This window comes from Kryptolebias marmoratus, linkage group LG8 (genome assembly GCF_001649575.2).
Source record: "Kryptolebias marmoratus isolate JLee-2015 linkage group LG8, ASM164957v2, whole genome shotgun sequence".
NCBI lineage: Eukaryota > Metazoa > Chordata > Actinopteri > Cyprinodontiformes > Rivulidae > Kryptolebias > Kryptolebias marmoratus.
The window spans coordinates 22,054,699-22,068,301 of NC_051437.1; the positions used below are offsets into that span (position 1 = coordinate 22,054,699).

The window sequence follows — 13,603 nt, forward strand, 5'->3', positions numbered from 1 at the left end:
TTGTACGTATATCTGCAGGGACAGACAACATTACAACATTCACTAACAAAAACATTACAGAAACCCAAATCTTCCAGTGTTTTATTTTATATATATATATATATATATATGTGTGTGTGTGTGTGTTGCCTGTAAACTGGATTTCTGTGTTTTTTATTGGAGGGAGATCTAATTACTGTTAACTGGGGTGTGGGATTTTATCTGCATGCATATATTCAGTTTGAAGGTGGACAAGCAGCAGCAATTCAGTTTGACAGGAGGCGTGTCAGTGTGTGTGTATTGTGCATTAGTGAAGAAGAATCTATTAGACAGATTGACAGATACCCAAACAGATGCTTGGATGGGAGTCAGAAACACCCCGTGTATTCCCACAGCACGTTAAGTGTGTGAACACACACACACACACACTGGGGGTTTTGTATTCTACACGCGATCTGCCGGTCTGTTTTAGTTTTCTCGCACTCACAGCTGACACACCGAGTCCACCTCAAACACCAGGCAGACCCTCGCTGTGCAGCAGGAGTCGAGGGGGTTAAAGGTGAACCTGAAAGATCACATCCAATCAGAGGCCAGCAGCTGAAGTTTACGGCGACTCTGAAGAAAACTGGAAGAAAAGTCATCTTTTATCTGAAAAGGAAAAACTGCTGGTAACAGTCCAGCAGGTGTTCATCTAAAAACCATGAATCACAATAAATACTGAGCTAAACTAAAACTTTTTATTTAGCTGTAAATGTTTTTTTTATAGCACATATTATATTTTTGGTCCTGTGTAGTCATAACTCTCACTTTGTAACGCCGTTTTAACCTGATTTAATTACTAGACAGTCATTGAACTGTTAAAACTGACCAACCGATGTTACCCACATGCACGCTCACTCCCAGGCGCCAACTGCAGCCTGTAAATCTTTCAACAAGCTTTCAATTATTAACGCACATTAAATATGGAGAACAGAGCAGCTTTGAGTCCGTACGATCCTTCAGACTTCAGGCAGTCAGCGGATTAGGACCCGACGGGAGGTTTCTGCAGAAATTACAGGAAAGCTTTTCAGGTTTGCCCCCNCTATAAATAACGTATTATCATTATAATTACCACCACAAACAACATAGGGCTGTTTTAATTTGTGTAGCTTAACTGAATTCAGGTTAGAAAAAAATAAGTTTCAGCTTCTGAACTTAACTAAATATGTTATATACAGATGTGTGAGAATTTTTGCTTAAACTTCATAAACACATGATAGTGGCTGCTGTTATACAGAAAAACCGTGAATGAATGAATGAATGAATGAATGAATGAATGAATGAATGAATGGGGTCTTGGAAATCAAAGCTATGAGGTGTGTTCTCACAGATTTTATTTCTGAGAAATTGAAGGTTTTCCTTACAGCTATTTATTTATTTTTCTTAGTGATAGTCACATTAGCATCCAGTCAAACATTATTTTACGTAGAAACATTGATAGATTGAGGTTTTCGGTCTTGTAGCCACACAGTCCAAATGTATTAGCCAGTGCAAAACATAATAATTAAACCACCAGATGTATAAATACTTGTGGGTTGTGGAAAACACGCCAACATGTCTTATTCCCAGTAAGTCGGCCAGGAGAATGCTAACAAGAAAGACCATCAAAGACGTACAAACTGTGAAGAAACCATCCCTTTATTAGTGTGAAACAGTCCCAACCACAATCAGAGTCAGACGAGTTGAAAGCAGTCAGTGTTCAGACCTGCCGGCCGCTGTGGGGTGAGAGTTAACGAGTCACACTGAGCCTGCACACTGAGCCTGAGAAGTACGACACACAAACGATCCAATAAAGACTGAACTCTGAACCGCATTCACTGCTTTTTTTTTTTTAATCAAAAACACAACAGCAGCACCAAAACTTTTTTTTTTCTTTTTTTTGGAGGCAGGAAAAACCTAAAGGGTGAGTATGTGTGAGTGACGAGGAGGAGTGTTTACTCGACTCGAGCGAAGAGCAGCAGCGGGGGGGGGGGTGTCTGACCACACTGATGACAGTTAGAGAAACACCTTTTAATTGGATTTGGGTTGTTCTACGAGGAAGAGAGCGTGAGAGGGCCCCGAGGCGCCACAGCTGCCGCTCCCCTTTGTGCTGGTTTGGTTTTGGCGTTTCCACGGTGATCCCAGGTCCAACGCAGAGTCGGTCCTGGCTGCCGATCCCTGCTGCCGTCGCTCCTGCAGCCTTTTCTTACTTGGCGTTGGCGGAGCTGCTGAGCATCTTCCGAACTGCCTGGGCGATGGCGTCGCAGTCGATGCCGAAGATCCGGAGCAGCTCGTGGGGCTTGCCGCTGCGGGGCACCTGGGACACCGCCAGGCGGTGAACGGTGAAGCTGGTCTCGTTCACCACAGCAGCGCACACGGCCTCGCCTAGACCACCTGTGGGTTACGGAGCAGAGAGGACAGCTGATCCAGGAGCGAGGAGATTATTCATACACAGAGATCCAAGCCTCCTTTAGTTATCGTCTTATAACCCGCCCTCCTGTCATCTTCAGTCAGCCACGAGTGATGAAGCTCCGCCGTAATGTGATGTGGACTGACAGGACTAATACCACCCTCCCCTGCTTCTCTCACACCTTTTGTCAAACCTTCACTCCCCCGAATCTTTATAATGAGAATTCAAACGCCTGCGATCATTCCTCCTGCTCACAGACGTCCTAACGGTTAAAACTCCCTGAGATTTAATGAGCTGGAAAAGCAGCAGCATCTCCAATGATGCATGGAGTTTAATGAAATTTACAGAAAGTAATCATTCATCGTACGTCTACCACCGATTAACCTTTAGAGTCTGTCCAATTTAAGATTTGCAACTGACCACTGAAGACACAACAATGGGGATAAGTCGCTTAATTTTACAGATATTCAGCTAACATTTGGTGTGGTAGTAGCTGAGAATCACCTCCAACGCGCGCCCTGAGCGCTAACGGATTGTGCAAGATCTCTGTTTAAAAAGTTGCTGCTTACTATTTTGGAGTCAGCTCTTTCTGTCAGCAAAATATCAACAATCACTGGACGGATTTTAATGAAACTGTCATTAAAAAGGTTCTCATTGAATCTAAAGCTGAATAAGTGTTGGAAGTGACTCGATTTAAGATGGCCCCCACAGCTAATCAACATTAGCCAGCACGAAAAGGCCTACAGCTCAGTTAATTTGGTGTGGTAGTACCTGAGAGTCATCCTCAACACATAATCTGAGGATGACATTTCACCATTTCACCTGAAATCGTGTATAATGTTATTTTAAAAGGTTGGACCAAAACAGTTAAAACTCTGTCATTTTTAACATAAAATGATCTCAGTTTGATCCTCTGGCACGATTCGGGCAATAAGCATTCCTTCAGGCAATTCTAGGACTTTAATTTGATTCTATTACAGAAAAAAAAAAAACTAAAATGGAAATGGCAGCTACTATAAAACCACAGATGCGGACGAGGCGAAGCTCGTTTCTGTCATTCTGCTTCGGTATGTAGGTCAGCCGGAGCCCCAAAGGCCGGAGCTGAAGTTAAGGAACACTGACAGGCTTCTCCTCCTGAGCTCAAGCTTCTCTGTATCCAGGAAATCCTGTTCTTCTCCCCTCGTCTACCATCACACTCCTCACAGCCGTGCAAACAGCCCTGACGTGTCTGTCCTCTTCCTCCTCTTCTCCCACTGTTTTCAGAAGGATGCTAGCAGGCTCGGTAAACTTTTTGTTTTAATTTATGAGATCACTCTCTGGACTCAAATGAAACATAACAGAAAAACGACGAGAGAACAGTTTATAATTATAAAAAGGTCAAACTTTCAGGACATAAATGCGTAATAGACCTAATAGACCTTACAGCTGCAAGTCTAGCTAAACTACTGAATTCTTGTAATGCAGGAAAGTTTTTTTTTAATTTAAGATGCGCTTTTAATCTCTGCGGTGGATTTTTACAGACTGTGTGTGGAAAACTAAAGAAAACTCCTTTCCTGAAATCATTTTGTCCTTCTTAATGTACGTTTATTGCTTCTGTGTGTTCAGACCTTCATAGTAGTGGTCCTCCACTGTGATGATGCGTCCTTTGGTGGCCCTGGCATTGTCGATGATGGTCTTGGAGTCCAGGGGTTTGACGGTGAACGGGTCGATCACACGCACGTTGATTCTCTCTGGTAAAGGGAAGAGAAAAGGCCGATAATCAGATTGTAAAGAAAGCCATGGAGGACAGGGTTTTTAATCTGGCTTCGGTTGTCTTCTGTCTGTCTTGCTTCAACTCTTTCTACCTTTTTTCAGCATCTCAGCAGCAGCCAGAGCCTCGTGGAGAGTAACTCCCGCTCCAATCACAGTCACGTGATCGTCATTGGTTTTATACACAACCTGAGAGAGAACATACGAGACCACGTGTCACAAAGCACAGGTTTTACCTGTAACTGGAATAAACGTCAGGAGATGCCAGGTAAACCCAGCTCCTACCTTAGCCCGTCCAACGTGGAAGTCTTCGTTGCAGCTGTAGATGGTCTTGTTCTCGGGGCGACTTGTTCGGATGAAACACAAACCCTAAAAAAAAATTATAATAATAATGTCATAACTTTACCAGTTTATTGTTTAAATGCTCCTGTTGCTTGTTAAAAGTGGAATATGAGTACTTTTGTCATGGCAGCGAGCTCCACGGCCTTCTCAGTAGAAACTCCATCGCTTGGGTAGAAGATGGTCGCCGTGGGAATGGCTCTGAACATGGCCAGATCCTCCAGGCCCATCTGAGAGGGTCCGTCTTCACCTAATTACACACGTCAGAGACAAGCAGCAAGGTCAGGCGACACGAAACAAATCACCAAACGGCGAGTATAATGACTGGCATGCAGTGTACCTGGTGAGGCGGAGGAGAAGGTGAAAGGGTAGGAGGAAGAGGAGGTGAGAGAGAATCAGGCTGCTCTGTCATCAGCCTCCATGACAGAGACAAAGACTGGGAAGGAAGACAGGAGGAGTGCAGACTTCAGGAGAGGGGAATAAACAGTGACACTGTTTGGTAAGANGGGGGGGGTGTCAACCTTCAAGGATTTAAAACACTGAGGGGTGATTGAACCAGCTGACATAATCTGAAAACAGAATGAGCAAAATCATTCTGAAAAAAGAAGAGGTTAGAGAGAGAAAAGGCAGCAAACAACACCATCTACGGGTCGAATCCCACATAAGGCTGTGTGCTTTAGGTGGAATATTAAGTATTTTTACTGCTGAGTGAAATAAGAAATTGCAAAAGCATCTTTACGCATCTTCAGAACCTGCTAAGTGTCTCCTCAAACTACTGATAATACAAGATCTAAATATTCATCTGTTCACTAATAAGATGGAGCAGCTTAGAGGAAAGTAATGCAAGCAGGGAAAACATATATTTTGTGAATGCTGAAGAAGCTGAAAAGATAAGAGAAGCTGCTAAAAGTAGCAGAATGCTAGCTAAAAGCAGTTGATATCTAGCTGAAATTAGCACAAAGCTAGCTAGAAGCTAACAGTAACAAAAGACTTAGCTAAAAGCTAAACGAAGCAGAACAAAAGTTAAATAATCTGCTAAATGTAGCATAAGAAGACAAATAGAGAAGTAGATTTCAAGGAAGGCTTTTCAATGGTTAAAAGATTTTATTGTATTTTAAAAGAATGTTAAATATTTTGAAATTTATAAAAGTTACAAAAAAACAAATTCATAGCACCCATGTTCTAAACGAGCTAAACGGTTTGTTATATGAACGGCTAAAGTAGCACAGAGTGTGCAGAAGTAGTTTAATCTAAAAAAAAAATACTACAACACCCCAAAACAAAATAAAAACAACAACAACAGTGTGAAACCTGAATTAGCATCCACACTGTCACACATTAACCAAACGAAGAGACAGAACTGACCAATGGAGACGCCGCAGTGGGAGCCGCAGAGGTTGATGTTGCTCTCAGAGATGGCGGCCATGCGGAGCTGGTCGTACGCTCGGGTGAAGAACGTGGCGAAGGTGCTGACAAACACCACGTTGCGGTCTCGAACCGCACAGCCGATCGCCACGCTCACCTGCAGGAGAGAGGGGAGAACAAAAGCAGAAACACTTTCAGGAACTGAAGTCCAAATCTGTCTAACATCTCCCCTAAGATGGTCTACAACCTCAGGCGCCTTTACCATGTTCTGCTCTGCGATGTAGCACTCCACATAGCGGTTGGGGTGCTCATTTTTAAAGAGCTCAGAGAAGGTGGAGTTCTTGGTGTCTCCGTCCAGAACCACCACACGCTCGTTATAACGACCCAGTTTGGCCAGAGCCACGCCGTACGCCTTCCTGGTAGTAACCTGATCAAACGGAGACAAACTTGTTAAATATTGGTTCACCTAAATGTCGCACACAGTACAAGCGATGCGTGTTGGCGGCGGCCTCGCCTTTTCTCCAGGTTTGTAGCTGGGAGCGCTCGGCATGCGGATGTTGCGGAGGCTGACGGGTGACGTGTCGTCGTTGGGCAGAGGAGGATGGAGGTGCTGCTTGCTGCAGCTGATGATGCGGCCCTGCAGCTCCCTGATCACGCTCTCTGACATGTCTTTGGGCAGAGGTTTGCCATGCCAGCCCATCTTATCCTCAGCCGCTGAGAGCCACACAAACACAGTTATTGTGCAACGAAATGATAACGCACGGTCAGAAAACTGTTCACGCGTCTTCTAGGGCCTGTGGGGGGTTAACTGGGTGCCTGTGGGATATTAAGGAGGCATTCACACACTCAGAACAATCCAAATTCCTTCTAATATCCAACGTAAACTTTTCCTCTTTACATCTATGCTAGCGGGCAAAAAAATAAGCCCATTCAGCTGTCAAAATGATAACAATCTTCTGCTTCAGGAAGTCACAACAGACCCACATAAGTCACGTCAGAGGTTAGAACCAAAGAGGCAGAACGTTCTGTTATGCAGCTTTCACATACATGCTTTGCTGTTATAACAAACGTCTTTGTGTCTCTTTCTTTGTCACACACATGTGGTCACACACACTTGGCCTCACAACTATCACAACATGAACACATTGTGCCAGTGCTCAGTGTGTACCTTACACATTCTGAGGGATTAATGAGCTGCAGGAGCTAAAACACTACAGCACCTCCTGGATTATGACCAGTTTGGGGCCCATATTATTGATGGTGGGTCTTTAGAACTGACTGAAAATAAATCCTCTGACCTAACGATAATCCCCACCCATTTTCATATATATATATATATATATATATATATATATATATATATATATATATATATATATATATATATATATATATATTATTTTTTACTGTCATCAGTCTTTCAAAAAGATGTTCTTGAAGGTTTAATGACTGAACAGTTCACATCATCTTTAAAGCATTAGTTCAGTTATTTCATCCTGCTCATCTCTGCAGTAATGGTTGATCTTCTGTTCTGTAACCTGCTGTGGGATTTCTTCTTTTTTTTTTTTTTTTTACCTGGGATGCCTTTCCCCTTTATGGTCTTGGCTATGATTGCGAGTGGCTGATGGCAGGGTTGATTCAGAACCTTGCACAGCTCCTCCACACTGTGGCCGTCCACAATGATGGAATGCCAGCTGAAAAACAAAAAAACCCCCAACCCAACAGGTGTAACACTTTGCAAAGGTTTTAAACTGTTTTGTTTTTTTTTTCTTCCAAGGAGGACTTTCTTGAAAACTTTCAAAGAGGTCTTGAGCAATGATTCTCTTGGTTTTTAAAGGTTTATAAAAGTTTTTTCTTTAAACTTTGGATGCTTTCTTTTCCTGTAATGGTCAGGTACAGAAACTGAACAGACAATGAGTAAAAAAAGCAGCCAAAGTCCAAAGAAAAACTTTGATAGACCTTCACAGTCCTGAAGAACCATTGCTTAAGACCACTTTTAAAGAAAGTCTGGAACCAGAAACAAAAGATAAAAAGTGAGGAACGACTCAAGACTTTTACAGAATACTGTAAACTTTAAATACATTCTTATTATTTTCTGTATTAACAAAAGAAGATGCTATCCATCGTTGAATTAGAGCAACAAATTCTAAAGTTTTAGCAGCATGAAAGAGTAAATTTTTGCCATTTTGTTTGGTGCGGGTTGAGTCTTTTTGCCACAGTGTTAAAGTGAATCTGGTCACTTCACATTCCGACCTCTCCTCACCCGAAGGCCTCGCAGCGGCGCTGGTATTTCTCCACATGGTGCTGCAGTGGAGCCGGGTCACTCTGACCCAACCGGTTGATGTCCAAGATGGCCACCAGGTTGTCCAGCTGATAGTAGGAGGCGAAGGCCATGGCCTCCCACACGGAGCCTTCCGACAGCTCTCCGTCACCCAGCAGGCAGAACACCCGGTAACTACAGAGACGGTTTAGTAAATGTAGAGCTTACACGGCAGAGATATGGGTCATTTTCTCTCATCAGCTTCATTTTCCCATCATCTTCCCATCCCCTGGATCCTGACTCTCAGACCTAAAACACACCAACAGATCTCTGATCCACGCCCCCGCCGTCCTCAGCAGCTGCTCCCGAGCCGTAATTTAATCTGACAGCTTTCCAGTCAGTTAAGCACATTAAAACTGGAAGATAGGCCGAGACATGCATTAAGGGACGCATTCCAGCCATGAGCTCAAAGAGAAATAAATAAGTAAATTAAAAAAACATGCAGCACAGACAGACAAGAGAAGAGACGAGGAAGAGAAGAAACATATGAGAGGAATTCCACAAAGAAGGAAATTAAGAAAAAGGAGGAAAAAAGGATTTAAGACCAGAGAAAAAAAGCTAAAAATGCAGCTTCTGAAATGTGTCTGCTTTTAATATATATAACTGCAAAACGTGAAAACGCTGACAGGTTTTGGTAAAGTTAAAAAAAGACAATAAAACAGGGATTAAGATGTATTTTTTAAAGAAATATTTGTGTTAGAGCAGTTAACCCTGGGAAACGAAAAGTTTACTTTCTTCCAATATATTTTCTCAAAATGTAGAAATATCATCTCTTTCTTAATTTCTTTGACTGTATATTTCAAAGGGTTTTCAGTGTAGAATTCCACATCTTATCATGAATCTGTTTTCGAGGTAACAGAAGCAGGTTTTTACTGTAAGAATGATAACAGGTGAACTTTTACAGAACTGTTCAAGTCTTCTCATCACTCATCATCATCGGGAGGAGGATTCCCAGATAATGTTTGTACACAAAGAAAGAACTTAAATATCCATCCATCCATCCATCCATCCATCCATCCATCCATCCATCCATCCATCCATCCATCCATCCATCCATCCATCCATCCATCCATCCATCCAATTATCTGAAATAAATGTTAGGACACGTACACACTCAGGCTCTTCTGCACGTCTGCATTTTGTGCAGCTATGCAACAAAAGAAAACAAGAAACATTTTAGAAAATACTTTCTGTGATCAGATAAATTATCTTCTGGGTTTGCTGTGAAGAAGCCTGAGGGGAAACAAAAACTGCTTCAGTTTTGATCCATGTTTAATCTCAGGTTTCAGGTTTTGCAGCTGCGGAGCAATGAGGCAGAAACAGTCAGATCCTTTCAGTCTCGTCTCATCGCTGCTGCTAAACACATTAGACAGGTTCATCCACGTGTCGTATTCTCACAAAGATCCACCTCATTGCTGTCGGGTCTCTCCGGTTGTTCGTTTGTGGTTTCGACAGAATTCTCTGGAACTTTCTGCTTCATTAAAAAGAATGTTTTTGCCTCAGATTATGTTATAAAAGCAGCGATGTGACTCTCTATGCTTAGCAAAGCTGTGCAGCCACGTTCTCTGCAGAGGAATCATGTCTACAAACACACACAATCATCCATTTCATGCTAATTACAAGTCCAGCCTAACGTAGGACTCGAATGCAACCGAAGCTCAGCAGCAGATTTTCAGTGTTTTTGGATAAGAGGCGAGGCGAGTGGGTGAGGCTCAGAGATGCTTTTACATGTGTGGTTATTAGAGCAGAAATAACGGAGTGCACGCAGAATGCAGAGAGCAGCTTCGGCTGCAAGTACGACGTTTTCTTCCCTGCCTGGTTCACTCTCCACTGTGAGCAACAAACTAAATTATTTTGAGGCGGTCTCTTCTAGTTCTGTTCATATATATAAAAAAAAAGAAAAGTGAAAATTTTTGTTTATAAAATCAGACTTCAGCACACACACGCTTTTGCATCTTTCTATGTGCACGGACTGCTTTTTGTCCTGTCTATTACAGGCCACAAAGCTGCATCTGGCTTTTGTCAGGGAAATCCGCCGGATTCTTTCTGGATAACAAAAGAATAAAAGAGACACGCATGGAGGAATTCAAAACAGCTCCGTACAGCTGAACAAGTGTCCAAATATAAGCACAATGGGCGTGTTAGGACATCACAACTATCATCAAATTAAAAAAATTATATCTTTTATCTGTTTACATCTAAATTAGACTATGGTGAATGGTTTCCTCACTGTCACAGATGACTACCAACCTTTTGATCAAATATGTGCTCTTATCTATGATCTAAAAGTAACGCAGATGAAAGCACAGCTCTCGGGGTTCTCAGTGAGTCTAAATGTCGCCACAGACCAGATCTGGCTGTCAGGGAGGATCCGATCCAAAGCTCCTGGCTGCAATGTCACATCTGCACCGCTCACTGCAGTGAACACGGTGTCACGCATAATTTTATACATTCTGCCCGAGCGCAGAGGCAAGCACGGCCGCTGAGCTTCTGCATATTTCTACATGTTGTGAGCTCTCTGCACATTTTGTCTTCAGTCAGTGGGTCTGAGCGTGTGTGTTTATTGTGAAGGTTACCTGGCCTTGTCGAAGTATTTTCCAGTGTAGGCCATCCCACAGGCGGCCCCCAGCCCCTGACCCAGAGATCCAGTGGCCACATCCACAAACTGCTGCTTCTGTTAACATGAACACGCAAACAAAGGATTTGAAATATGCATGCTTTTTTCTTTTTAGATTTCCTTACTGTTTGAATGTGTTGTTTTTTAAACAAAGGTCCAAATCATTTCTGTACTTTTGTACAAAGTATAACAATGTTGCACTTATCTGAGGTGCAGACAGTTATAATTGCTTTTTTTTTCATTTGTAAAATGAAGCAGATTTGTGAAATATGCTTCATTACAAGAGGTATTTTATTGTATGCTCAATCTGAAGAAATAAGCCTTTTCACCGGCAGCCTTCAGCAGGTCTGAATGTCACCTCACCGGCACTGGGTGTCCTTCCAGGATGGAGTCGACCTTTCGGAGGTTAAGAAGCTCGCTCTCCTTCAGGTAGCCGATCTCGGCCCAAACAGCGTACAGAATGGGAGCTGCATGACCCTGAGGGGACACAGGTCAAAGGTTAGGGTTTAAATCCAGCTTTAAAAAATGTGTTGCACCATTGGAAACAAAAATAACAAGCATCTATGTAAAGTTAGCTCCTACACATATTCACATTTTTAAATGTGTAACTTCCTTTTGTGAATTATTTCTTTATTTCGTGAATTGGAAAACATCTCCGCACATCCATATCAGTATTTGATGGTGTGTGGGTGTTACCTTTGAGAGGATGAACCGGTCATTGTTGGGGTTCCGTGGGTCTTCAGGCCGATACTTCATGGAATGGAAGAAGAGCACGGACATGATCTCCGCTGCGCTGCAGCATGATGTTGGATGACTGCAAGAAAAAGAGCCGGACTGGAAATATCAGACTTGGGGTGAAGTTAAACACGTCTCCAAACATGTTCTGCATGTCTGCAAACAAGAAGGCAGAAGAGAGTCTGGTTAAAAAGAAGATCAGCAGCTTAGTCTGACTGTCTGATTGAGTCATATTTGATTAAGGAGGTTAATTCATTCCCACCTGCGGTTAGAGTTACACGGGACAAAAAAACAACCTGAAAGTCAGTTAGAATAAACAGAATTTTTCCTCAAAGCTCACATATTAAAAAGCACGGACATATTTAAAAACATGTCTGTTTCTTTCAGTCTCTCATGCACATTATGAAGACACCAGTCAGTCATAAACCGTTAGAGTCAGAATGATGGGTTTAAAGTTATCTTCTCTTCATTTTCAAGACATGCTAATAATACCTGACTTAGACCTCCATGAAGATATTTTTGTCCTGAAATAAAAACGTGAAAATAGTGATAGCAAACAAAATAAAACAGCAGGAAAAAACAAAAAACATTATGAACTGGACGCGCTCCTCACATTTATTTCCACAAACTTGCGGCAGATCTGCCCTGAGACGCGCATGCGCAGAGAGCCGTGCGCTCAGAGGTGGCTTTTGGCTAGAGTCGCCCTACAAACTACAGCAAATAAGCAGCTAGTGCTCTTGTGTTACATAACTTAAATAAATAAATAAATAAAGGACAGCTTAGGAGAGCCAAACACCGACGAGCCTGTAGCAAATCATGACCGACCCTCAGGATCCACTTGATGCAATAAATGTTTCTTGTGCAAGCACGACAAACAGTTCAATCAACTGAATAAATAATTTGTTTTAACAAAGTGGCTTTTAAAATAAAAAAACAACAACAACAATTAGAAGAATCGCTGCTGTTAACTTGACCTTTGATGCTGAAGTGCGTAAATTACGCACGGATCAACGTTTACGCACAGATTACAGGGAGACAAATCAAGTCTAAACACAACATAAACGTATAATTTTGCTGTTTTATTTAGATCAATCATGCAATATTTACCACCATAGTGCTGATTCTTGTGTATTTGGTCAGTTGGACAGCGCGCCAGGATTTTAGTCCTGCGCATTCTGTGCTCATTTTACCTAAACTACCTTTTAAAAAAAAGGTCTTTCGGGGAAACAAGAGGTGCACGAGGCACAGAATAATCCCGTTTCGACAGCTCAGTTCGTCCCCACGCCCCTCTTATCTCACCCGCTGCCCGCTGCAGTCGTGGCCCTGATGGAGTTGATCCGCAGCCGGGTGGCGACGTTCCTGAGCGCCTGCACCGTCTGCTGGTCCGGCTTGTGGTAGTCCTCCATCTGGCAAAAAGCACACGAACCGGTGAAGACTGAGGTAAGAGGTAAGAGTTAAAAGCTCCCGGTCTGCTGCCCCGAAAGGAAAGAGGACGAGCTGGAAGAGGAGGAGGATGGATGGTGACAGGAGGGGAAGGCGGCGATGTTCAGGAGAGGACAGAGAGGGGAGGGAGGGGAGACGGGAGGGGGAAGGGGGGCGTGTTTGCAAGCAGAGTCTATGACTCTGAATCTGAAAATGGCTGATCTGGGCTGCAGGGAGACAGAAGTCTGTCCCAGCTCTCTGGCGCGCAGCAGCCAGTCAGGTTCAGGCCGAGCCAGTCAGACTGAAGCAACAACTGAGGGAAACTTTCAACTTATTCAAGGCCGAGCATTCCTTGCAGGGGTGAATGAGGCCAGCCACCTTCCATGATACAGTTTCAGACTATGTTGACAAATTCATGAATGTTTGTTTTTTTCTCTTTTGGTCAAATATTATGCACAATCTCACGCTCGGAGCATGTGTTGAGAATGACTCTCAGCTACTAACACATCAAATTCGAGCTCAACATCTGCAAAACTGACCGATTTACAGACATTTCTGTGTTCACTAATGCTGATGAGCTGAGGGCGGCCATCTTTGATTGGATTGCCTCTAAAAGATAATCAGTTGTAGATGCAGATCCAGTGATTAC

General features: G+C 43.0%; 1 protein-coding gene across 2 annotated transcripts; it reads right to left on the reverse strand.

Annotated features, from left to right (window-relative positions):
• Positions 1-1,635: 1,635 nt before the first annotated feature.
• LOC108236838 (transketolase) lies at positions 1,636-13,090 on the reverse strand. Of its 2 annotated transcripts, none has more exons than XM_017417841.3 (14): positions 12,832-13,090; positions 11,494-11,611; positions 11,161-11,274; positions 10,757-10,854; positions 8,124-8,315; positions 7,436-7,554; positions 6,375-6,574; positions 6,123-6,287; positions 5,861-6,017; positions 4,615-4,745; positions 4,442-4,525; positions 4,252-4,345; positions 4,015-4,137; positions 1,636-2,391 (listed from the first exon to the last, which is right to left on the reverse strand). In XM_017417841.3, exons 1-14 carry the CDS (start codon positions 12,936-12,938, stop codon positions 2,204-2,206), a joined length of 1,890 nt encoding a protein of 629 aa, XP_017273330.1. In that variant the 5' UTR covers positions 12,939-13,090; the 3' UTR covers positions 1,636-2,203. The 2 variants fall into 2 exon arrangements, with proteins under 2 accessions (XP_017273330.1, XP_017273331.1); XM_017417842.3 differs by having other exon boundaries at positions 11,494-11,688; positions 12,832-12,943.
• Positions 13,091-13,603: the final 513 nt, after the last annotated feature.

Bases quoted from the DNA above. Each gene is read 5' to 3' on its own strand.
- LOC108236838 (XM_017417841.3), bottom strand. From the start codon at position 12,938: ATGGAGGACTACCACAAGCCGGACCAGCAGACGGTGCAGGCGCTCAGG. The intron at 6,018-6,122 runs GTAAAGGCGCCT...TCTCTCCTGCAG, and splicing joins ACATCGCAGAGCAGAACATG to GTGAGCGTGGCGATCGGCTG. The intron at 2,392-4,014 runs GTCTGAACACAC...CGTAACCCACAG, and splicing joins GGAGGACCACTACTATGAAG to GTGGTCTAGGCGAGGCCGTG.